Source organism: Saccopteryx leptura, chromosome 5 (genome assembly GCF_036850995.1).
Source record: "Saccopteryx leptura isolate mSacLep1 chromosome 5, mSacLep1_pri_phased_curated, whole genome shotgun sequence".
Taxonomy (NCBI): domain Eukaryota; kingdom Metazoa; phylum Chordata; class Mammalia; order Chiroptera; family Emballonuridae; genus Saccopteryx; species Saccopteryx leptura.
The window spans coordinates 64,334,610-64,362,004 of NC_089507.1; the positions used below are offsets into that span (position 1 = coordinate 64,334,610).

The 27,395-nt window shown below is 39.2% G+C and overlaps 1 protein-coding gene across 7 annotated transcripts in view; it reads right to left on the reverse strand.

The window, feature by feature from the left end:
• The window catches only part of LIN54 (lin-54 DREAM MuvB core complex component), a 74,633-nt gene that overhangs the window by 39,260 nt on the left and 7,978 nt on the right, over nucleotides 1–27,395 (reverse strand). For 3 of the 7 annotated variants that reach the window (XM_066385472.1, XM_066385471.1, XM_066385473.1), the window contains exons 2-4: nucleotides 19,041–19,093; nucleotides 13,197–13,320; nucleotides 6,951–7,093 (exon numbers count right to left, since the gene is read on the reverse strand). In XM_066385472.1, coding sequence (XP_066241569.1) covers nucleotides 6,951–7,093; nucleotides 13,197–13,320; nucleotides 19,041–19,061 — 288 coding nt within the window. In that variant the 5' untranslated portion in view covers nucleotides 19,062–19,093. Of the gene's footprint in view, nucleotides 1–6,950; nucleotides 7,094–13,196; nucleotides 13,321–18,377; nucleotides 19,094–27,395 lie in introns of all 7 variants that reach the window. The other 4 variants (XM_066385468.1, XM_066385467.1, XM_066385470.1 and 1 more) reach the window with 2 other exon arrangements.

A 27,395-nucleotide genomic window follows, 5' to 3' on the forward strand; every position in this document is an offset into this window, starting at 1 on the left:
TAAACACATGAAAAGATATATAAACATCACTAATAATTAGGGAAATGCAAATCAAAAGTACAATGAGAAACCACCTCACATCTGTTAGGAGTGCTACTATAAAAAAGTTGTCATCAAGGCCCTGGCCAGTTGGCTCAGTGGTAGAGTGTAGGCCCGGCATGTGGAAGTCCTGGGTTAGATTCCCGGTCAGGGCACACAGAAGTGCCCATTTGCTTCTCCATCCTTCCCCTTCTCCTTTCTCTCTATCTCTTCCTCTTCCGCAGCCAAGGCTCCACTGGAGCAAAGTTGGCCTGGGTGTCGAGAGTGGTTCCATGGCCTCTGCCTCAGGTACTAGAATAGCTCCAGTTGCAACGGAGCAACGGCCCAGATGGGCAGAGCACTGCCCCCTAGTGGGCATGCTGGGTGGATCCCAGTTGGGTGCATGCAGGAGTCTGTCTCTCTACCTTCTGGCTTCTCACTTCAGAAAAATACCAAAAAAAAAAAAAAAAAAAAAAGATAGATGATGGAAATCATTTTTAAGGATTACTTCTTGGATCCATAGGTGAATATTACATTATTACTAGAATGAGAGTTCCAGCATCTTTTCCTTTTATAAATGCTGAAAGTAATTTTCACAAATAAGTATATATAAGGTCTATCGGAAAGTTCTGTCCGTTTCTATCACAAGTTTCGACATGTAAGCACGTTTATTTGGCGCATGTGTGCCTCTCTATTTTTATCACTTAATGTATACATACTGATGTAGCAAATGAACTAAAACAAAGTTGATTCACATTAGTCTATGTGTGAAGCGATAGTGTACCCATGGCTACTGATAAAGTTCATTTACGCCACTGTAATTTTTACAAATTTCAACAAGGAAGAAATGCTACAGAAGCATGTAGAAATTTATTGAAAGTGGTTGGTGAAGGAATAATACCGACTATCACTTGTTTTTGTCCTTACAAAATTTTTTGAAGGGCAAAAAATTAAAAAATGAAGAAGATATCAAACAAGCACTGGTTCAATTTTTCACATCAAAAGATAAAACATTTTTCAAAAATGGGATATACAAGCCCTGGCCGGTTGGCTCAGCGGTAGAGCGTCAGCCTAGCGTGCGGAGGACCCGGGTTCAATTCCAGGCCAGGGCACACAGGAGAAGCGCCCATTTGCTTCTCCACCCCTCCGCTGCGCTTTCCTCTCTGTCTCTCTCTTCCCCTCCCGCAGCCAAGGCTCCACTGGAGCATAGATGGCCGGGCACTGGGGATGGCTCTGTGGCCTCTGCCTCAGGCGCTAGAGTGGCTCCGGTCGCAATATGGCGACGCCCCGGAGGGGCAGAGCATCGCCCCCTGGTGGGCAGAGTGTCGCCCCTGATGGGCGTGCCGGGTGGATCCCGGTCGGGCGCATGCGGGAGTCTGTCTGACTGTTTCTCCCTGTTTCCAGCTTCAGAAAAATGAAAAAAAAAAAAGAAAAAAGAAAAAAAATGGGATATACAAATTGCCCTCATGCTGGCAAGAAATCAATAATAATGGCAATTATATTATTTAATAACGTTTATTGATGGTAAGAAAAATTTGTATTTTGTTTTATTCCAAAAACGAACAGAACTTTACGGTAGACCTTATATTAACAGAGGATATTAATTATAGAAAGGTGACCTAGGAATCCTTGTGTACCTAATATACACAAGGATAAATAACAAGAGAAATTCTGAAATAGTCAAAGCAAATGGTCACATTGTGAATGTTTTTTTTTGTTGTTGTTGTTGGTTTGTTTGTTTTTTTAAACAGAGACAGAGAGAGAGTCAGAGAGGGATAGACAGGTACAGACAGACAGGAATAGAGAGATGAGAAGCATCAATCATTAGTTTTTTGTTGCGCTTTGCGACACCTTAGTTGTTCAGATTGCTTTCTCATATGTGCCTTGACTGCGGGCCTTCAGCAGACCGAGTAACCCCTTGCTCGAGCCAGCGACCTGGGGTCCAAGCTGGTGAGCTATTGTTCAAACCAGATGAGCCCGCGTTCAAGCTGGCGACCTCGGGGTCTCGAACTTGGATCCTTCCGTATCCCAGTCCAACGCTCTATCCACTGCGCCACCACCTGGTCAAGCATGAGTGTTGATAGATAGAGAAGGGTGGGTGTTTGGGGTTTCTTTGTGACCACTTTTTATTAAAAGTAAGGAGATCTCTAGCCAATCCTTACTTTTTAATCTTTTTTTCTTTTTTTTTAAATTATTAAGTGAGAGGTGGAGAGGCCAAGACAGATTCCTGCATGTGCCCCGACCAACTGGGATCCACCTGGCAAGCTCCCTACCAGGCGATACTCTCTGCCCAGCTGGGGCCACAGCTCCGTTGCCAGGGGCAACCAAGCTATTTTAGCACCTGAGGCCAAGGCCATGGAACTATCCTCAGTGCCCAGGGACAACTTTCCTCAAACCATTCGAGCCATGGAAAGGAAGAGAGGGGTGTGGAGGGGATAGGGTGGAGTAGCAGATGGTCACCTCTCCTGTGTGCCCTGACCAGATAGCGAACCCTGGATTTCCATACCCCATGCCGACGCTCTACCTCTGAGCCAACTGGCCAAGGCCTAGACTTTTTTTAAATTGACTTTTCTATGACATTTGAAATTGCAGCTCAGTATCATTCTTGAAATCATATTCCCTTCCCTCTCTCTTACTATCTCTTACCATTCATTCTCTTCCACTGGCTCCTTTTCTTCTACAAACCTGTATTACTTTGTGCTTCAGCCCTGCTTTTCTTTCCATTGTTCACAAAGCCTCATGTTCCCTTGTTGATTTCACTTATATGCAGTACTTTTCAGCCACTGCCTATATTCAGCTTCCTAATGGACACTCTCCTCTAGATAATCAGTGTGTACTTCAATGACAAACATCTCCAAGGACAAAACAATGTACCTCTTTGCCCAAATCAGCCATCCCTTCAAATATATATAAGAAGATAACAGGATGTTTTCTTCTACCTCAAAATTTGGCTGAAATGAGGCCCCCAAAGATAAGAACTACAAAAGATAAACACCCAAAACTCTAAGGAGGAAGACAAAACACCCATGTCAGATTTACTAAAAGAGAGCATCCCTATCATACACCTCCTGCCATTGAAAAGGAAACAAAATAAGACAGATTAGAAATAGAAGTAAATTAATAAACACAGAGTATGCTAGAACTCTACCCCAGGGTGGGATCTAAGACAGAAGAGCTCTCCAAGGAGAGAAAACTGGCATCTGAATCTTTGCAGGACAATACATTATGATAAAGAAACTCTTAAGCCCATCTTGGTCTAGTTACCAGAATTAAATGCAATGAGGAAGTCCTTAGGAGAATGTAGCAGGTATCCCCAGGAGTTTAGGGCATATGTGAACACAGAAACTGGTCCCATCCTGGAGAATTTTGAAAGCAAGAGGATAGACGGAACTGTCCAAATGGCACAGCAAGGACTCAGAGGACAGTTAGGCAAGCTGCACTTCCATCTCTGTCCCGTAGGTTTCCCGTTAGCCAAGTAGATGCTGCAGTATGGTTAAAGGGTCTTGATGGGCCAATCTTGATGGGCCTTCTGAATATGAAGTAAGGCCGCTCAGCAGTAACAGGCTGGAAGGTGGACTACAGGAGGCAGGAGAGTCAAGAGGAAACTGCCAAAGGTTGCTGGAGTGTTCGCCAGACCCATGACAGAGAGCTGGGCAGTGTAGGCATACCCACAGGAGTCTCCAAAACCCTTTCTAAATGCATACCCCCAAAAAAAGTCCACACCTGGACACCTGTCACAAGTGGGTACCAACAGCTGGATTACAAATACAACAGTGCTAGGCATATAAAACCTTGTTCTTTTTCTCCTAATCTTCCTTCCAATCAGAAGTCAAAAGCAGAAAAGAGTAGAAGGGATAAGAGTCAAGAAACAGATTGTACTCCTCTTTTCTACCACATGATCCCTGGGCCAATTCAAGGTCTGAGTTGAGAGAAACAGCTTTCAACAGGATGTCAGCTTTTGACCAAATTTTCATAACTGTATATTCAATCACCAAGTAAGGCTTACAGTTAAAAGTGACCTCCGGTCAAGAGGCAGGGAAAGAAGATCCAACATGACATGGCTAAGTCAAGGATGACAGAAAAATAAGGCTAGTTCCTGTTTTTATGCTTTCAGATACAGCCCACACATCAGTCGTGTCATTCCAGTACCACCACGTACTCCATTATGCCAGTCAGGAATCTAGGCATCATTGTGGATTCAACCCTTCCCTAATAGCCCAACATCCAGTCATTATGCTTTAAACCGCTTTCAACACATCTCTTCCTCCCTAACCCCTTAGCTACTAGTCTAGCTCTCACCTAAAGTGCTACAATAACCAAACTTAGTGATTCTCTATCCTGGCCTATACTTCAGAATTTTAAAATATTAAATCTAATTTCTAGGCCTTAGCCTAGAGCAGGGGTCGGAAACCTATGGCTTGCGAGCCAGATGCGGCTCTTTTGATGGCTGCATCTGGCTCGCAGACAAATCTTTAATAAAAAACATAATAACGTTAAAAATATAAAACATTCTCATGTATTACAATTTATTCATTTCCTACCGCTCATGTTCATGATTGCGGGTGGCTGGAGCCAATCACAGCTGTCCTCTGGGACAACACCAAATTTTTATTGGATAATGTGTAACGTACACGGGTCGTTGTATGGCTCTCACGGAATTACATTTTAAAATATGTGGCGTTCATGCAAAGGTTCTCGACCCCTGGCCTAGAAACTCTGATTTAAATGGGTTCCAGGGAAGGCCCAGCCACTAGTTTTTACAAGAGCTCCCCAGGTGCTTTGAAAGTGCAGCCAAGGTTGAGAACTGCTAACGTAACTGGTCTCTCCCAGAATCCAGGCTTCCCTTCCTCCAAACTGTCTTTCATAATGCCACAAGACTCCTCTTTTAAAAACTACAAACCTCGCCCTGGCCGGTTGACTCAGCGGTAGAGCGTCGGCCTAGTGTGCGGAGGACCCAGGTTCCATTCCCGGCCAGGGCACACAGGAGAAGCGCCCATTTGCTTCTCCACCCCTCCGCCGCGCCTTCCTCTCTGTCTCTCTCTTCCCCTCCCGCAGCCAAGGCTCCACTGGAGCAAAGATGGCCCGGGCACTGGGGATGGCTCTGTGGCCTCTGCCTCAGGCGCTAGAGTGGCTCTGGTCGCAACATGGTGATGCCCAGGATGGGTAGAGCATCGCCCCCTGGTGGGCAGAGCGTCACCCCATGGTGGGCGTGCCGGGTGGATCCTGGTCGGGTGCATGCGGGAGTCTGTCTGACTGTCTCTCCCTGTTTCCAGCTTCAGGAAAAAAATAAATAAATAAATAAAAAATAAAAACTACAAACCTCATATTATCCTAGAGCAGTGGTTTAGAAGCACAGAGCTTTCAAAAATTGTGATTCTAGGCCAAACTTTGGACCAATTAAAACAGAGTCTCTGGGGATAAGAACCAGACAATGGTATTAAAGCTCCCCAGGTAATTCCAGCAGACAAGGCTGAGACCCATGTCCTAGCAGCAATGGGAAGCAACAGAAAGTCTTTAAAAATAACAAAATCCAAACTCCCCTGAAGGTCATGAGACTTTCCATTAATTTTAGCCCCCTCACCTCTCACACTACCAAAGCAACCTGGCTCCCTAAAAGGGCCACACATTTAGACTTTTGTGTAAAGTATTACCTTGATCCAGAAAGCCTTCTCTGCTTACCTACAGCTAAAACCCAAACCAGCTTTTTAACATTAATACCTTTCAAGAATAGTTTCCTTCCTTAAAAAAAAAAAAAAAAAAAAGAATAGTTTCCTTTGTATAAACCCTCCCTGACATACACAGCAGAGCTCATCAATCTACCTGTGACTGTTAATGATTCTATAAGGCAATTCTTAATGTTTAAGTCTTTCCTATTAAACTACTTGAAAATTAAAAACTTGTCTGATTTATGTTTTTATCTCCAGTACCTATTACTATGCACAGTATATATAAGCACTCAATCTTTGCTGAATTCATTCCATTTAATAAAGATCTATATTATTATGCAGGTAGAACCCCATTTTAACAAACTGTAAGAGATATATTTATAAATTATATTCAAGTCTCATTAAGACAGAAATCAATAGCTAGACTGCTTAAAAATGAAGGTGAATACTTAAATGTTTGTTCTATTTATGAAAAGTTACAAATTAAGGAAAAAGGCAGTACAAAGGGCAGTATGTTTCTAGAATCACAAGGGTGGTATCTTACAGAATAATGACACTTGAATTTCCAACTGAATATGTCCTTTAAAACATAACTTTTTCAAAAGTTATGCTGGCTATTATGACTTCTGTATATTTTAGGAAAGTGAACTGAGACTACTTACTTGAACTAAGAGTAAAATAGTGGGTACTTTGCTACTTTCAAAAGAAAACAAATCATGAAAAGCTGTCAAATGCTTCGAATGAACTGCACATAAGCTTTAAAGCTCTGATAATATGGTTACCAACATCCGATGGCAATTTCTAGTCTCTGGGTACTCTGTTACCCAGCAGAAGTTCAATTCTCCATAAAACCCAGGACAACTTAAGAAAAAGACACAAAATATTTTATCAAAAAGACTTATATTTACCATTTTAGACTTATATAGTCATTATATATATAAATGACTACTCAAAAACAGTAATTCTGCACAAATATTAACTGAAGTACTAAACATATAACGTACCTTATCCAAGAGAGCTTTGTTGTACCTAGTCATATGGACCATGAAAATCATCTTAGCACGCAAAATGATTACTAGGTTGCTATGTGTTTAGAGTTAGTTTTTTATGTCATATATCCCTGATTTCAAAATGAATTCAGTGTCACTGAATACCTATTCAGTTGTCTGGGAATACTGTATGTTAAAACCAAGGCATCTGAAGTGACTAGTAAGAAAATAAAGGCATTAACCACAGTATTTGGCATTTGTGGTTAATTTTTTTTACCTTATTTGGTGATTTCAAAGGTGAGATGGCTATTTTATTTGGTGTCTGTGTTGTAGAATTTAAAGTTGATCCAATAACACCACTTTCAGATATTGTTATGGTCTTTGATGGAGTCCCAGGAGTAGACTGTGAAAGAACCCTACCTGCAAATGAGAGGCAGCACATCAGTTTGACTTATTAAAATAATAATACAAAAATGTATGTAATGTATCTACACTCACAAGGACTGTAGGATATGTTTACTATTTCATATGTATCCACATATGAACTTAAAACACTCAATTAAGTTCCTAATGACCTATTATGAATCTAAGCAAAAAGAAACAAAACAATGTGTCTTAGTAATAGTATTGTAACATCACTTTACATAAAGCCCATGAAAACACCTCTGCTCACATTCTCACCAATCTTGTTAAATCTATCAGAAAATAGGCTCAGGATAGCTAAGCAAAATGCTGTGTAAACAGAGTTGCTGAAAGTCAAGACTTGAAGTCTTAAAACTTCAATCTGTTTTCTACTGTACTGGAGCTGTCTTACTCTTTGAACTTAAACCACAGGCCACAATTAAATCCACATCTATAAAAATATAGTTTTTGGACTCACTTGAACACTGTCTGGCTTAATACTGTCTGATTTTAGACTGCCAAAAGGGAAAAAAAAATCTTCCCATCTAGATTCCAGCAAGAATACAAAAATACTGTGTTCCCTTCTGGACAATAACCTTCAGGAACAGAAAAACTGTGTGGCTGGATAGCTTAGGGCCATGGTCGGCAAACTCATTAGTCCACAGAGCCAAATATCAACAGTACAACGATTGAAATTGCTTTTGAGAGCCAAGTTTTTTAAACTGAAACTATATAGGTAGGTACATTCCTTATCGAGGTAGCGCCCGCACGTGGTATTTTGTGGATGAGCCACACTCAAGGGGCCAAAGAGTCGCATGTGGCTCGCGAGCTGCAGTTTGCCAACCAGGGGCTTAGGGAATTAGCAATCATATTATAATGAGTTGAAATATTAATTTTTATCCTAGGCAAAAGAAATACAAAGACATGACACATTTTCAAATTCTTAAAAGACTGTGTGGTAGTTATTAGTGCCATCTATCAAGTATTCTGGTTCTCTCCCATCCCGGACACTAGATAGAACTGCACTTCTACCCTTCCCCACTCCGTGTGGTTAGGTTAGGACCACGTGACTAGCCCTGGCAAATGAATTATGAGTACAAGTGAGGTGTGTCTTTTCTTTGCCAGAACATTTACTGCCTGAGCAAGGCCTTTCAAAGCTCTTTTTCTCTGCCACGCCTGAGATAACGGCTACTCTTCAGCCCGGGTCCTTGAGAGACCCATGAGAAGAACGCCCTTTGAAAATCACTAAGTATGAATAAAAAAATAAATTTGGGGGATTAAAAAAACCCCTAAAACTTCTGAATTTAGAGATTGTTTACAGCAGGAAAATCAAGATTCTCCTGACTGATCCAGGCTGTCAAGTTGAAGGATTAGAATCATCAGTTGCATGGCATTAATGCACAGAAACAAAAAATGTTCATTCAGTTCAGCACTGAGAAAAAACTTCTAACAAAAATTTCCAACTGAAATGACTGTTTCAACACAAGTGAGTTTCTAGTCACTGAAAGCGTTTCAAGCAGATGCTGGATAATCAAATCTTCTAAGAGGCCTGCTTGTTTTTCACCCAGAGAGCACTTCTCATTATCTAATCTCCAAATCCCTTTTTAGCCTTAGCTCTGTAGACAAATTCATGCAAGTATGCAAGTTAATACAATTTCACCTGGAAACTGTATTTGCAAGGCATTTACACTCTACTGTCAGGTGTTCTTCACCTGAATCAAGAGACATATTCCAGAAAGCTACAGATGGGGGGGCAGTGTGGGACAGGGAGCTAGCATATCTGAGTGAGGACTAGCTCTATAAGAAATTAATTCACTCGGTCTGCTGAAGGCCCATGGTCAAGGCACATATGAGAAAGCAATCAATGAACAACTAAGGTGTCGCAACAAGAAATTAATTCACTAGTAAGTATTTTTACATTGATGAAGTTTGCTCCACAGTAGCAACCTTATACCTTGGGAAATCTGATAAGAAGGACCCGTGTGTCTCACTTAACCATCTCAAAAGTCTTGTGCAGTGGTTGGGGATATCAACATTTTACAGAAATGAGTAAGATAAACAGATACTGTGTTTACTCAAGATCAAAGAGAAAATCAATAGAAGAGCCATGACTAAAAGACAATAGCTCTTCCACACCACTACACTGCTTCCATGATACATATATTCACTCAACAATACGTTCCCTAAACCATATCTATGTGCAAGAAACTGTTCTAGGTATTGGAGAGGCAGAGACAAAAGAACTACCATCAATTGGCTATATATACACATGCTATCACATAGATGGACCATGAGGAAATAAGCCAGTCATAAAAGGACAAAGTCAAAATGATAAAGTCTTTACTGAGGCTGGGAGGAGGGAAGAATGGATAACTACACTGCTCACAAAAATTAGGGGATCAGGGAACGTGCAGATACTCCAGTACTTTCAGCCTTTTGTATAGTGCATTTTCACCAATAAAATAAGTTGGTTTTGCATCTCATTTGCATAACTGAACAACTTTCTTTGCCTTGTCGTTTTTTTTCTGATGTTTTTGTTTAATAAAAAAAAAATCAAATGCCTTTTTTATCACTTCATATTCATTTTGAAGTATTCCCTAATTTTTGTGAGCAGTATATTATCTAATGGGTACAAAGATTCAGTCTTGCAAGATGGAAAAAGTATTGGCAATGGATGGTGGTGACGGTTGCACAATGATGTGAATGTATCTAATGCCACTGGATTATCCACTTAAACATGATTAAAATGGTCAACTTTATGCCATACACACACACACACACACACACACACACACACACACACACACACACATATGTATATATATCTTTTTACCACAATTTCTAAAAAAATAAATAAAATGGCAAGCAAAACAAAACAAAAAAAGGTTGCCATTTAAAAAAAATGAATTCAGTAGGGAGACGGACAAGAAAGACAAGTATTACAATAAAGTATGACTAAGAAATTTTAAAAGGCAGTGTGCAAGTTACTTAGGGGTCAAAAGCTTTCAAGGTAGGCGGAGGTAATCCAAAGATAAAATGGAAGAGTTAGTAGTCAAGAGCAAGAGCAAAGAAAGGTATTTCAGGTAAAAGGAATATAGTGCCAAGATCCTAAATTCTGAGAGAACAATGGTCCATTTGGTAATCTCTTAAAATAAATTAAATCAGTAGATCTAGAGCTTATGGGAGGTGCAAACGAAAAAGGTATGTATTACATACACCATAAATGTCTTTAATGTTAAGAAAGCACTGGCATTTAAACTTAATCCTAATGGATGAAAGCCCAGGAAAGGATACAGCCAAGAAAATTTTAAGCAACAGTGTAACAAGATCAGATTTCCATTTTAGGAAAATCACTTTTATACAAACATAAGTTTGTCTTGAGGGAAGAGTCAGAAAAAGATATCCAGCTTCAGTGAGAAACCCAAAAGTAATTAAAAAACAATCTAAATGTGCTTTGAAAGATCATTAGCTACAATATAAAGATGATGGAACTTTCTTTTTTTTGAAGAGTGACAGTCAGAGAGAGGGACAGAGAGACAGGAAGGGAGAGAGATAAGAAACATCAATTCCTTGTTGGGGTATCTTAGTTTTTCACTGATTGCTTTCTCATATGTGCCTTGACTGGGGGGCTCCAGCATAGCAAGTGACCCCTTGCTCAAGCCAGCGAACTTTGGGCTCAAGTCAGTGACCATGGGGTCATGTTAATGATCCCACCCTCAAGCCAGCAATCCTGCGCTCAAGCTGGTGAGCCCGTGCTCAAGCCAGCAACCTTGAGGTTTGGAACCTGGGTCCTTTACATCCCAGGCTGACACTCTATCCACTGCGCCACTGACTGGTCTGGTAGGAACCTTCTTGTGATAAGACAATTCAACAGGAGAGCTACTTTAGCAGTTTAAAATTTGGTTTACATGAATTTAAAAGGCTATAAATAACTATTTAACAGAAGAAATTATCCTTCCAAACTGAACATAATGCCAATAACTCTAGTGAAATTTAACAGAAGTCTATCTCTATACATTTTGGTAGGGCTAGTAAAAACTAGTTAAAATATGAAGCTATGATTACTGTGCAATGTGTTATAAATTAACCAAAGATCCAACAATGACATCTATTATAGTCAAATGTAAGAGGTGAAATCTGGACACTAACCAAAAATACATTCAGACACTTCTATAAACACCTTGACTGTTTAGCATACAATATTCCCACATAATTAAAAAAAATTTAAGGGACTCTCTCAGACTCAAAAACAGTAAAGAACATTGCACCAAGACATTCCTCTTGCTTAACCTGCTCTACCTCCCCAAAACCTCCCAGGGGGCTGGCGGCCCCTTTTTCCTCAATACATCCAAGCCTTGCTCACTTTCAGCTAACTGAAGCCTACTTCCTAAACCAGCTCCAAATTCCAACCCTTTTCCAATCTTTCCTGTGGGACTATACCTGCTACCATGCAGCCCTCAAGATACCAGCCTTCTATATTCATCCCAAATCTCTACTGAGGACAAAAGAGAAAGAAAACATTCACTCACCCAACACTGCCCTCAAATCACAATCTTTCCATGCATTCTCACATCTGCTAAAATGAGAAGTCTACCTACATACAATTCCAAACCTCAGGAAAATGGCTAATCACAGCCACTGACTTCAGAATTGCCTACTGTTATGCTGTCTGTTTAGCAAAGATAGTAGTAGGTGGTTTTACGATATACTCCTACCCTATCCATGGTTAGTTAACATTTAAAGAACGTTATTCAAAAATACATACAAGGCCTGACGTGTGGTGGCACAGTGGATAAAGTGTTGACCTGGAATGCTGAGGTCGCAAGTTCAAGACCCTGGGCTTGCCCAAGAAGCAAGCTTCTCGTTCCCCATCCCTCATCCTTTCTCTCTCTCCCTCTCTTCTAATACTCAATAAATAAAATCTTAAAAAAAACAAAACAAAACACCATACAGGAATGGGTAATTAGCATTTGAAATTCTTTAGTCAAAGTCGACCATCCTGGGATACTTCCTTCCAGCACAATGGAAATTAGAAATGAGTTCTAAATTGGCGTTAGGAATAATGCCAGTTTAACTCTGAATTAAAGACCAGTTATCGTGGCTGTGTGGTTTTCTCTAGGAATACTGAGCTGCTGGCCTGGCAAGGAGTAAGAAGAGAGATGGACTTAACCAAGCTACTACAGAAAGATACAGGGAAAAGATCATCTGTGATGTTTGCAAGGGGGGACAATGATGGGTCCTGGACTCCACGTTGAATAAGGAAGACTGTAAGGACAGGAAGAGGACAGTTATTAATGAGAAAGTGGGAGGGTTAATGGATCAGAGCTTTCAAAGTCAAAGAATTGCCAGAATGGGAGTACAAAGGCAGATAATCTAGAATAAAAATAAGAAATTACTAAAATCAAGATTTCTGAGGTCTTACTGATACTGGGTGATGACCAATTTTAAAGTATACAATAAAAGAGAATTGGGTCACACTAAGAAATTTGCTGGTAAAATATACCTAAAATTCTGTTATCACTTAAGCATCACAACAATTTTCTATTCATACAAAACTGCATATAGAGCACTTTAAATTACTGAAACTAAAAAGTCAAACAAAAACCATGAACTAGTATACTCCCACATGTATTAATTTAAAACTATTAGACTGAGCACCTGTGCTCTAGAGACAAACTGCCTGGGTTCACATTTCAACTTGGCCATTAACTAGATGAGCACCACCGTATTCCCAGTGACAAAATGGGGCTGGTATTTGTACCTACCTCACATAACTGCCATGATTATAGAAGCCACTATATGTAAAGAGCCAAGAATAGTGCAGGGCATATAGTAACCACTATATTAGGTAGTATTATTAGAGTTTAAGACTTTGTACTACTTTCATGCTAAAATTCTACCCCAAATTAAGGAGACTAAAATAATGGACTGATTTTAAGAGAAGGTATTTTACTTTAATCACACATTTAAATTTAAAAAGTGTAACATTTCTTATTAATCAGTTTGGTTTATGATAAGCTATACTTGTTTCACTAATGTATTTCAAGGAGGCAGAACAGCCTTTTTTTAAACCTAAAAGGAAGGTGAAAATATAGCTTAATGAACTATAAAGAAATATAACCTGCAATGACTGGTGGTGATACTTGAGTTGTCTGTCCTGTAACTGCTTTACTATTAATTGGTTTTGCAAAGATCAGCTTCGTAATTACTGGCCCAGAGGTTGGTGTTCGAGGCTTCTTAGCAATCTGAAATATATAAATAACTATGAAGACCATTTGGTTTTACAAAACACCTATTCAATCAAAATTAGACAAAAGACTGACACACAGAAGGACACATAAAACGAGCTCATTTAACAAAATATATCACATATATTATCTAAGTATTAATGTTAAAAACATTTAAAATGCAGCCATTCATCAAAATATTAATATGATAACATCCTTAGGCCAAATAACTTTGTAGTTCACAGTAAATCCTTATTTTAGTCCCTGGGAATAGACATATAATTAAAACCAAATTAGTATTTAAAAAAAATGTTTAAAATAGTTTATTTAACATTTAATAATAGAAACAAAAAACTATGGCACAGCAATATTTTTTCAAACTAAAAAATTATTCAAGAATAAAAAGATGGACTAGAGTAAGAAAGAATAGTGCAAATGATGAAGCCATCTGCAAATATAATTAAATTAGATTGACTCCTAGAAGCAAAATATAAATACATAAGATGGACTTATGCCTAGATGTTCAGCTTTACATCTATATATGTTAGGGATAGATAAACAAAGAACTGAACAAGTTAATGTCCTAAGATGCAGAGACAACTTTGGCAAAACAAAGATTATTCTAAAGGCAAATCCTCTCAAATGTAATATTATTTACTAAGACATTGTTTACTAGAGTATAAATTCCTTGAAGGGAGGGTATTTTACTCATCTCTGATCTTAGGTTATATATTGGTACACTGTTGACCTGAACTAAAACTCTCCACAAGTCAAGGAAGTTAGAATTACCAATGTTTTTATATTGAAATTATAAGTGTATGCAAAAACATAGTTTCTTCTTAAAGTTAGAAGCATACACTTAGACTTTTAGAGCAGGAAGAACATTAAATATTAATTTTATCTTTGGGCAGACATGAAAATTGAGGCCCTGAAAATACTATTTATTATTAAAAAGGACTCAACATGAAAAAACATGACCAACTTGAATGACAGAAATATGCAAGAAGCTGTAACAGATCACAGAACTAGGTAAATATTAGCTTTATGCTCAAATTATAAGTTAAACTAACATATTTTGTTACACAGCATATATTACTTTCGGGCACTCAGAACATATTACTGACAAAATAAAATGTAAATAAGTTTTAAATCATTTTTTAAAAAAATAAGGGGATCCAGTACTATATTAAAAAAACACCCAACTTGCAAAAACCCTGATATACTCAAATGAATTCATAATTGTACTTTAAAAAAAAAATATGCAATTTGGGAGACATACGTGTTTCCCTTAACTGTGTTTATAGGCCGGAAACTCTAAAGCAAGCCATAATATGCCACCTATTAACTTAGTATTAATAATCTCAAGAGGTCGAAGTATTGACAGTCTTAAAATCCATGTCTCAAAAGAAATAATCTTAGCTATAAAGATTAGGAGTGTTTACCTATTTTTAACTGATTTTCACAATTATATGACTATATGAATACTTACCAATCAGAAAAAATATATAAACAATACAACTAAAAGCACAGTAATTTATCAAATAAACAATCTCAACCTGCCCTTTTGTTATGTTTCTTTAATGGAGCTTTGCTGAAAACTAATGATTTCTGGTTCCATTAAGGAACCATGATTTTCGCATTATGAATTCTAAACTCCCCTAAAACAAAATTATTTAATTAGGTAAAACAAAGCATGACGGATCATTTATAACAAATTTATCCAACCAGCAGATTAAGGCCAACATGAATCAAAAAAGGATATTTACAAATTAAGACTATCAAATATTTGAACAGATAATACATGCAGGTAATTTTGGGCACTGTGTTGTAGCGATATAGGAACTAGTTAGGAGTTACACTCTTCCAAACTTCTAGTTATTTATTACTCTTATATATTATGCATAAAAATATGGGGAAATGTTTATATATCTGTAATTAAGTATAACTATACCTCTTTGTTACTGCCTCTGGCCTCAATTGTCACCTCTCTCCTTCATTTTTCAAGATGGGTCTCCTTCTTCCACCCTTACCTGCTGTCCATACCCTAACAGTTTCAACGCTCATTAAACTTAACTCTGAGGACTGACTATCTAGGAAAAAAAACCAGACAATCATATACACCGTGTAATAATAAACCAAATATTCTGATGCCTAAGAAGAAAACATATAGATGTGTTGCTGATTTGTTTTTTCCTATGCTTCAGAGCTTTGTAGGTTACTTTTTAGTTAGAAGGATTTGGGTTACCTAAAAATAACTGGACAAGTAGAATAATATCCTAAATGGGGTTTCTTTTGTTTTTGTTATTTTTTTAACCCAAAGTTCTTTTTAACAAATAGAATCAGGGTTTATAAAAGTAATAACAATAAAAAGTTAAAAGAATTAGGTCTCAGTCTTTGTTTTTATTGTGATTATAGTAGACAACTAATGGATATAAATAACTTAGTCATTAAAACAGTATGTAATACATTGTCCTTGTAAATGAATGACATTCTGATTTACATTATCAGTTTCTTGTGACATGGCTATGATCCATATTCCCAAAGCTGGATATACTCTGGAAAACCAATAAAAAACAAGTTTCAGCAGCTCTTTTTATGGAGTATGTCCACATCTTTCCCCACCTCCTTCCCCCAGGTACGTTTTCTTGCCTCTCTCTGTAGCCTAAGCTCCAGGGGTTCTTTTTTTTCCTCTGTCACTTGTTTCCTGAGCCCATGTCTTCTATGACTCGCTTCTACCTCTGTAACTTTTCTAAATAAACTTTCTAGTAGGAAAAAAGAAAAATATTTCTAAACTGATTTAAAAAACCAAGCTGAGGAAAAGATGCTTGATGATGATAGAATATCTCATTCAAGAAACCCTCATCAGGCCCTGGCCGGTTGGCTCAGTGGTAGAGCGTCGGCCTGGAGTGCAGAAGTCCCGGGTTTGATTTCCAGCCAGGGCACACAGGAGAAGCACCCATCTGCTTCTCCACCCTTTCCCCTCTCCTTCCTCTCTGTCTCTCTCTCTCTTCCCCTCCTGCAGCCAAGGCTCCACTGGAGCAAAGATGGCCCGGGCGCTGAGGATGGCTCTATGGCCTCTGCCCCAGGCGCTAGAACGGCTCTGATTGCGGCAGAGCGAGGCCCCCAAGACGGGCAGAGCATTGCCCCCTGGTGGGCATGCCGGGTGGATCTCGGTCGGGCGCATGCGGGAGTCTGTCTGACTGCCTCCCCGTTTCCAGCTTCGGAAAAAAAAAAAAATACAAAAAAAAGAAAGAAACCCTCATCAAAAGAAGTAAAAGAGGGTAGCAGGTAGCTCAATTGGTTAGAACATCAACCCCATACACGCCAAGGTTGCAGGTTCAACTCCCAGTTAGGGCACATGCAGGAGTCAACCAATAAATGCATGAATGAGAAGAACAACAAATCAATGTTTTTCTCTATTTCTCTCCCTAAAATAAATTAAAAAAATTTTTTATAAAGAATTAAAAGATTCACAATGCGCAACGAAAAACTAATGATTGATGCTTCTCATCTCTCCGTTCCTGTCTGTCTGTCCCTGTCTATCCCTCTCTCTGGCTCTGTAAAAAAAAAAAAAATTTAAAAAAAAAAGAATTAAAAGAAATTCAGAGTTAAGTATAATGAACAACAACAAAAGAATAGAGAATGTTTAACAGTGGCAGAAGGGATTTGGGCAAATTACAAGGTTTAAGAAAACTTACAAAGTTCTTAAATATAAAGCCCACAGAAAATAAGTTTCTAATATTTTGCCAACCAAACATTATTTTAATATCAGTGGAGAGTGGATAGTTCCTCAAACCTTCCTATTTCTTTATGCCATTGCTTTAGTTCTTTAACTGATGCCTCCTCCCTTTTTCTAAAAGTCACCTCTTTCAAACAGGGAATGTATTTGTGTTCCCTGGTCTTAAGTAGATCACTGTATTTCTAAGATTAATGGTGACCAAAAAAGGCCTATTTGGGCATAAAAAACAGGAAACCACTTAATAAATGTTCTGTTAACCTTCTATGTCAAGGTCCTAATCATGCTAATAGTAAGTACCATTTTGAAGGATCTTAAAAGTTTTGAGAACTACATTAAGAACTTGATGTTACTATGTACTGTATTTCCCCAGGTATAAGACTCACCTTTTCTCAAAAAAATTGGGGTCTAAAAACTGGGTGAGTCTTATGCACAGTGGTTGTAGAAGTATGGCATTTCAAATGCCATAGATGGAACTGAGGATGAGGCAATATATGAAGACAGCAATTCGTCATCAGACTCAGATTCAGATGAGGACAAGCTAATGGATGGGAGTTTCGACAGTGATGAGGAGTTGTAAGAATTTTATGATGAATAAAACTTGAGTTCAATAACTTTATGTAATACATTTTTTTTTCAAGTTTCAGGCCCCCAAATTAAGGTGTCTTATACATGGGAGTGTCTTATAAATGGGGAAATACGGTATTTCATCATGATCAAACACCCATCTTCCAGCTAAAGTAAAAAACTCAGAGATGATAAGTCACCTATCCAAAGTTCCACAGGTGATAGGGCAGCAAAGAAGTGACTCAAATCTAGTTGTCCCCATCTAAAGCCTATATTCCAAAATGCAAACATGAATGATGGTAATGGACAGTAAACTCCAAAGAAAGGCACACACTGGCTAGTATGCACTATTTCTAGCTCCAAGGGTTTCTCAGAGCAGCAAGTGTTCCTCAATTCTGTCCATCTGTTAACTGAAAAAATCATGTCTGAATGATGTTTTGGTAGCCCACTAGCAATTCTGGCATCTTTATACCAGCAGAACATTCTTGTAATCAAACTATTACTAAGAATAAAATGCATTTAAAAATTAGTATAAAGCTATAAATATACTCATCTAGAATTTAATCAAGATTAAGTTTGCTCTAAGTTCTCTAGCAAAAATATTAAAGGATTAGACATCAAACTCTACAAAACCACATTACTAAATGCAACATGAAGAGAATTCAGTAACAACTAAGCATTTAATCACCCTACAAACACACTACCAATCAATTTAATTTTAACATGCATTTTAATATTTTAATTCATAAGCCCCCTTTTTATTTTTTTTTACCTGTACTGTTTTTAACTGTTGGGTCTGTAACACAGAGGGCTGAGTTGTAGTATTAATCAGTTGATTTCCTGGGGTCAATGCTGAGACACCAATGACAGGTTTCACCTCTGGCCTCCCTCCAATGGTAACTACTTTAATTTGCTGCGGTGGTAACTTAGTATCTCCTGACTGGGCCTGAGTTGTAACTTTCTGAGCCTGGGATAGTTGGCTATGGGGTAGTGCTAAAACAATTGGTGAACCAGACTTGCCCAAAGTTGTTAAAATTAACTTCTGTCCATCTGGTTTAAGGGTCTGATTGCCAAGTTTAAGATCAGATGTCTGTGATACTTTGTTTAAAATAATCTGATTGGCAGATATAGTCACAGGAGTCTGAGCACCAAGTTTTTGAAGGCCACTTGGAAAAGCTGGTTTCACTGTGGTATTAGAATCTGCTTTAGTAATTGTGGTATTCACTGCAACTTGGTTAGTGTGGTTACTGTACACTGTAATTGGTTCCGTGGAAATGGGCGTGGCTGCAGAGTCACCAGTAGAATTTATGTTGACAATTTCTTCCAGTTCTGTCTCCATAGGAATTGGGGATGAAACAATAACAGCCTCAATACTATCATCATCCACTAAAGTTATACCAGTGTCCATTATTTCCTCTGGAAGCAAACTATTCACCTCAGCTGGCACCACCTCCATGATCGTTCTCCTGCTAGAAAGTTGATCAGGCACTGCAATAAAAGTTGAAAAATAAAAAATTACTAGGTTTCAAAATAGATTTGAGAAGGAAAAAATTATTCCAGAAAAATGCAAATAACAAAGTTAAAATGACATTTTTTAATGATGTGTAATTGAGGCTGTTCCTTATGCAGATGTTGGTTAAACCATTTTAACATCCTCAAATTTCAAGAATCAGAAATATAAGTCATATGAGACACAAAACTAGAAGCAGATATCCTCATTCACCATGCCTCAATCCAAAAGTGTACCGTATTCAGACAACACTAAGTCACATAATTACAGAAAACTCCTTTTCAATGCCCACTCATGAAACTTTCAAGTCTTTGACATGTATGATCATGTTATTTCTTCCCAGTTTTGCCCTATTGACAGACTTCAAAACTGCTGATACACACAAAGAAATAAAGATTTTAAAATATAAATAGATATTGGAAAAATATCTCCAAATTTCAAGTGAGCTAGGTCCTAAAATGATGATATTATACCTTTCATAAAAATCCATTAAATACTCAATGTTAAAAGTTTTTAGAGTAATCTACCCCAGCAAGTGAAGATCAAAAGGCCCAAGTTTGATCAATTAGTTTCATACTAAAGAAACCCTTATTTGAAAAGAAGATTCTCAAACTCTTCTCAGCCATTTAAAATGTCAAATAAAAGCACAATTTGAGTGGTATACAGCCAGTCCTCATAAAGAATAAAAATGGTAGTAATAATGAAGCAGATTATGAACAAATCAGAACTGTGATGCTTTTAGCCAAACATCATGTAGAACTTCCAATAAAAGAGTATCATTACCTTCCACTTATTAAAGAAAGTATATCATGTTTATGACTAAGTTATATATTAAGTTACATATTTGTCCGTAGAGTATCAAAGATTCATAGGAACCTAATCAACAATTCTTTCTTCTGCCCTTTAAAATATAAAATGTAATACCTGTTCCAAGATTAAAAGTAACAGACTTGAGTTGCAAGTTATAATTATTAGCACTGACAAATATTAATAGTGCCAAATTAATAATGATTATTAAGTACTTACTATCTACCAGTGATGGATGACAATTTAATTTGCTTTCTCAACAAATGTAAAATGGTATCATTTGACAGATGAAGAAATTTAGGTTAAATAATTTGCCCAAGGTCACATAGCTATCAAATGAACGAGCCAGGAATCAAACTCAGGATGTTTTATGATACCAAAGTTCATAATTTTAATCACAAAATTATATTGCCTTAATGTTTTACCACTGGTATTTTTAAACGGAAAAAAATAAGTCTACTCCTTTATAGTCAACCCCAGCCTATACCACTAATCTGTTCTATCACTATAGATTAGCTTTGCCTTTTTACCCATTCTAGAACTTCACATAAATAACATGTTACTCATAACAGAAAAGAATCATATGATATGAATTTTCCCCCTCAGCATGTTGAGATTTATCTTTATTCTTGAGCTAATTAGTAGTTCTGTTCCTTTTCATTGTTGAGTAATATTCCAGTGTAAGAATCTACCATGACTTGTTTATGCATTCACCAAATGATAAACATTTGGGTTGTTTCCAGTTTGGACTCTTATGAATAATACTGCTATGAACATTCAAGTTCATTTTTTTTTTTTGGTGACAGAGATAGAGAGTCACAGATAAGGACAGACAGACAGGAAGGGAGAGAGATGAGAAGCATCAATTTTTCATTGTGGCATCTTAGTTTTGTTCATTGATTGCTTTCTCATATGTGCCTTGACCAGGGGGCTACAGCAGATCAAGTGACCCCTTGCTCAAGCCAGCAACCTTGGCTCAAGCTGGTGACCTTGGGGTCTTGAACCTGGGTCCTCCGCATCCCAGTCTGATGCTCTATCCAACTGCACCACTGCCTGGTCAGCAAGTTCAATTTTTATTGTATGTATAATTTCTTTTCTTCTTTTTTTTGGGAAGATTTATTCATTTGAGAGAGATAGAGAGAAGGGAGGAGGAGTAGGAAGCATCAACTTCCGTATGTGCCTTGACCAGGCAAACCCAGGGTTTTGAACCGGCAACCTCAGCATTCCAGGTCAACGTTTTATTCACTGCGCCACCACAGGTCAGGCCATAATTTCTTTCCTTTTGAATAATACTTGGAAGTAAACTTGCTGGATCATAAGGTAAGTTTATTTTTAACTTTGCATAAAATTGCCAAACAACTTTGTAACTTGGCTATACCATCCTATGTACACTAGTTCTAGCTTTTCCACATCCTCGCCAACAACTGGTATTATCAGTCTTTTCAATTTTAGCCACTCAAGTGGGTATAAAGTGATATTTCGTTATGGTTTTAATTTGAAATTCCCAGATGCTTAATGATGTTGAGTATCTTCTCATATGTGTATTGTCTATTTGCATATTTTCTTTTGAAAAGTGCCTGTCAAAATCTTTATCATTCTTAAAATACTTTTTTCTTTTTTGCTTCTTATTGAAGTGGATGATTTCTTTATATCTACTACAAAATCATCAGTCACAATAACTTGTACATCAAAGAAATCACTAGTACTAGTGGGACCACAAAGTACTAACACTTCTTTTTTTTTTTTTTAAAGAAGCTGGAAACGGGGAGAGACAGTCAAGACAGACTCCCGCATGTGCCCACCAGGGGCGACGCTCTGCCCACCAGGGGGTGATGCTCTGCCCCTCCAGGGCGTCGCTCTGCCGCAACCAGAGCCACTCCAGCACCTGGGGCAGAGGCCAAGGAGCCATCCCCAGCGCCCGGGCCATCCCCGCTCCAATGGAGCCTTGGCTGCAGGAGGGGAAGAGAGAGACAGAGAGGAAGGAGGGGGGGGTGGAGAAGCAAATGGGCGCCTCTCCCATGTGCCCTGGCCGGGAATCGAACCCGGGTCCCCCGCACGCCAGGTCGACGCTCCACTGCTGAGCCAACCTGCCAGGGCCTAACACTTCTTTATATATGGCTCCTCCTGACCAGGAGAATCCACTCTGGCAGTTATGGGAATTTACAGTACAGGCATGTGAACTCAACACCAATTATACCTTAGCAATGGAAGCCACAACAGTACACAACAACACTCCCCAACCCAGCCCAATAATGTCACATTGCCTTTCCTTCCCTGGGTGCAACCCTAGCCTAAGCCCCAACTGGCATCTGAACACTCCATCCCCCACAGAATAAGGCAGGACAACAACTTGGGTGCCAGTACCCAACAGAGCTTCCTGAAGTTCCCCCAGCATATTTTGACATGTGGGTTTGGCATTTGATTCTTCTTTGAGGATACAGAGACCTCAGCCCAACCCCTATTTATCTTCCTCTTTTAACGCACCTGAAGTCAAGTGTAGGAAGAGGGAAAGTCAGGCCATGAAGGCGATAGTGGCCTGATAGTGCATTTACTTTAAGTTTCAAGCACCCACACTTGCCTCTCAACTAAATGAATTCCTAATGTTTTCAATCCACTCAAAGCTCTCCATCCTTATTTCTAACACCATTTTATCACCTCTGGGACTCCTTGATTCAGCTGCTGCAATCACAGTCTTTCAGGCAAGGCCATGGAGTTGAGTGTATAACATCCAAACACCATCCAGGCTACCACCTCTCAGCTCAGCCCCTAATGTTCATTAAAAGGAAAAACTCTGAAGGACTCTTACTCTCCCTGCCCATCACCCTTGCCCACCACTTGGATAAGAACGTTCACTAGCCTGACCAGGCAGTGGTGCAGTGGATAGAGTGTGGGACTGGGATGTGGAGGACCCAGGTTCAAGACCCTGAGGTCATCAGCTTGAGTGCGGGTTCATCTGGTTTGAGCAAGGTTCACTAGCTTGAGCCCAAGGTAGCTGGCTTGAGCAAGGGGTTACTCGGTCTGCTGTAGCCCCACGGTCAAGACACATGAGAAAGCAATCAATGAACAACTAGTATGCAACAACAAAGAATTGATGCTTCTGATCTCTCTCCCTTCCTGTCTGTCTGTCCTTCTCTCTGACTCTCTGTCTCTGTCAAAAAAATAAATAAAAAGCCCTGGCCAGTTGGCTCAGTGGTAGAGCGTTGGCCTGGCGTGCAGGAGTTCCAGGTTTGATTCCCGGCCAGGGCACACAGGAGAAGCGCCTATCTGCTTCTCCACCCCTCCCCCTCTCCTTCCTCTCTGTCTCTCTCTTCCCCTCCCGCAGCCGAGGCTCCATTGGAGCAAAGGTGGCCCAGGCGCTGGGGATGGCTCCATGGCCTCTGCCTCAGGCGCGAGAGTGGCTCTGGTTGCAACAGAGTGACACCCCAGATGGGCAGAGCATCGCCCTTTGGTGGGCATGCCGGGTGGATTCCGGTCGAGCGCATGCGGGAGTCTGTCTGACTGCCTCCCTGTTTCCAACTTCAGAAAAATACAAAAAAAAAAAAAAAAAATTCCTTAAAAAAAAAAGACCGTTCACTACCAAATGCGGAGTCTTTTCCTATCCCCTAACTCAGCCCACACAGCCTTCAACCTGCCTCTTTCAGAAAGCCATGTCTCTTGTGAGCCTTCTATCCTCAAGGCCAAAACTGTCAAGAACCGCGTGGAGTTTGAGATTTCTTTTTTTATCTTTTAAGATTTTATCTATTGGTTTTACAATAGAGAGGGAATAATAAGTAATTGCTGGCCTGACCTGTGGTGGCGCAGTGGATAAAGCGTCGACCTGGAAATGCTGAGGTCGCCTGTTAGAAACCCTGGGCTTGCCTGGTCAAGGCACATATGGGAGTTGGTGCTTCCAGCTCCTCCCCCTTCTCTCTCTCTCTCTCTCGCTCCCTCTCTCTCTCCTCTCTAAAAATTAATAAATAAAAAAAATTAAAGAAAAAAAAAAGAAGTAATTGCTTTACTCTAGTTGTGCTATTGGTTGCCTTTCCTATGTGTCTTGACTGGGCAAGGTCAGGGTTTTGAACCAGTGACCTCAGCATTCCAGGTCGGCGTTCTATCCACTGAACCACCATAGGCCAGGCAAGTTTGAGATTTCTGACCTTCCAAGCAAGCTAAGTAGACCTTTACTGTTTCCTTGATACTGGCAGACACAGTAGTCCTAGGTCTGAGACACAGGACTTGGCCCTGGCCTGGTAGCTCAGTTGGTTAGTTTCATCCTGAATTGCCATGGTTGTGGGTTCAATCCCTGGTCAGGATACATAAAAGAATCAACCATGAATGCATAAATAAGTGGGACAAATCAGTGTTTCTCTTTCTCCCTTCCTCCCTCTCTAGAATCAATAAATAAAAATTAAAAACAAAAACAAAGAGAGAGACAGGACTTATTATTCACAGTCCAGCAAGGATCATGAGCGTCAAGCATATATCAGTTCCCTTACTGCTCCCAACCCCAGAGAGCAGACAGGGACTGGCCCAGGAACATGCTGGGCAGGCAGAGCGGTTTGCATCTGAACTGAGATATTATTGCCAACTTCTAATTGCTAATATTTTGTTAAGCATTTCTGTCTACATTCATAAGGGCTATTGGTCTGTAGGGTTTTTTCTTGCAGTAGTTGTCAGGAGATAATGCTACCCTAATAAAATGAGTTAGGGCATATTCCTTCCTCTTTAATTTTCATGAAAAGTTTGCATAGAATTGCTATTTCTTCCTGAAACATGTGCTAAAGCTTACCAGTAAAACGATCTAGACATAAAATTTTCTTCTGGGAAGGTTTTTCCCCCCCCTTTTCCAAGAGAGAGGAGGGGTGAAGATAGTGAGACAGACTCCCGCATGTGCCCTGACAGGAATCCACCCAGCAACCCCGTCTGGGGCCAATGACTGAATCAACTGAGCTATCCTGGGGCCTACACTCAAACCAATCGAGCAGCTGGTTGCAGGAGGGGATGAGGGAGAGAAGGGGAGAGGGAGGAAGAGAGAGCAGATGGTCACTTCTCTTGTGTGCCCTGACCCAGAATTGAACATAGGACATCCATACACCAGGCTGACGCTCTATCCACTGAGCCACTGGCCAGGGCCTTGGGAAGGTTTTAAACTATAAATTCAATTTCAAGAGATGTAGGGTTATTCAGGTTCTCTTTCTTCTGGAATGACTTGATATATGAAAGTTGGCATCCTTCAAGGAATTTGTATATTTCCTCTAAGTTGCTGAATTTATTAGCATGAAGTTATATATAATATTCTTTTATTTTAATGTTTATGAAATGTCAACTCTCCATTCCTCATTTAGATAACTTCTGTCTTCTCCTTTTTTCCTGATCAATCTGGCTTGAGATTTAGCAATTCATTGATCTTCTCAAAGAACCATTTTGATGTCATTAATAATCACACTTTAAAAAAATTTAATTGACTATTGTTATCTCCTTCATTCTACTTAGTTTAGGTTTGTTTTGTTCTTTTTCTAGAAGCTTAAGATGAAAGTACAAATCAGCAAACTACATACAGCCCATAGACCAAATCAGGACCATGGTCTGTTTATGTATTACTTTGCAACAAAGAATTATTTTTACGTCTTTAATAATTATATATTATAACATATATATGATTATTAACATATAATTTTTTTACATGGCCTGCAAAGTCTGAAATATTTTCTATCTGGCCCTTTACAGTAAAAGTTTGTCAACTCTTTCTTCTTTTCTAAAATAAACACTTAACATTAAAAATTTCCCCCAATGCTGCTTTAGCTGCTTTCTACTAATTTAATGCTTTTATTATCGTTCATTCATTTAGAATGTTCTCTAATATTCCTTATGACTTTATTTTTGATACCGAGAAAATAAAAAAGTGTGCTATTTAATTTCCAACTATTTGGTGATTTTTAAAACATATTATTGCTTTCTAATTTACTCCTACTATTATCAGAGAATGTAATACTCCACAATGTTTCCATCATTTGAAATTAGAGATGTTTTATGACTCAGTAGATGGTCTATCTTGGTGAACACTGCATGTGCATCTGAAAAGAATGTGTTCCGTAGTTACCGAGGAGTACTGTTCTATAAATGTCAACTAGGTCACGTTGGTTGACGCTGTGGTTCATACCTTCTATATTCTTACTTTTTCCTCTTCTATCAATTACTGAGAAAGGCTGTTAAAATCCCTTAATATGATTGTGGATTTGTCTATTTCTTCCCTTCTGTGCATTTCTGCTTCGTGCATTTTGAAGCTCTGTCATTAGGAAGAACATGTCTTTTTATTTGTCCTATTAAAAGAGCCTGGGAGTTACAGGACTAGGAGTCTACCTTTGAACTGAGAATAAAGTTCAAACATGTAAGAAAAGGTCTGATTGTTTTAACCAATCTCTGTAGTATGGGTCTGTGCAGAGTTCTGGAGCCAACACACTTCATCAGCCACTGAACAGATGATGATAATTACTTTACGAGTAGAAATTCATTATCTGTTTCAAGCAGGGTCACCGGCAGAGCAGCCTATGCTAAAAGAAACTCTCAAAAAGGAGCTTGTGGGCATGGCAGGAAAGGGTACGGCCATCTAGTTACATGAATCATCGCTCTAATTTTACCCCTTAGGAATGGAAGATATGTAATAGCACATGCAGCCTCATCATCCCTGTCTGGAGGACCACTCCAACAAAAAGAGAGTATTATCACAAGCCAACAGGACTGAGAGCTCCAGTTCCCCTCAGCTATACAAGGGGTTACCTGTGAAGGGATTACAGGAAAAGAATGCAAAATATACAATGCATTCCCCACGTCTCCTATATTTTCTGCTCATAAAACAAAGTTCTAGTCACCTGACCTGTGGTGGCGCAGTGGATAAAGCGTCAAACTGGAACGCTGAGGTCACTGGTTCAAAACCCTGGGCTTGCCCAGTCAAGGCACATATGGGTGTTCAGGCTTTCTGCTCCTCCTCCCTTCTCTCTCTCTCTCTCTCTCTCTAAAAATAAATAAAATCTAAAAAAAGCCCGAAGTTCTAAAGGCAAAATACGATTACAAAAGTCAAGACATTGAGGTTCCCCCTCCCAGTCCAACATGGTTAAATGATTATAACCTACTGATACTTAAAGATTGAATCTCAGAAAGTTTAATGATTTCTAAATCTAATTATATAACATTTTTAAGATGTCTCTAAAATGGCACCCCCACTCTCATCTCCACTATGCTAGGCATTCTATCGCATCACCTGGGCACCTCCATCATGGCATCTACCACAATCAGAAAGTACCTTTGTTTATAGTCTGATTCTTCCTCCCCCACTTGTTTTAGAATGCACACTCCATGAGGATAGGGATCTGTCTATACTTATCACCACTGTATCCCCTTTCCCCAGTGCCTAGAACAGAGCTGGCAAATGATAGTGCTATGTAAACACAATTCTGAAGGATGAATAAATAGGGAGAAGGGGTGTCATCTAAAACT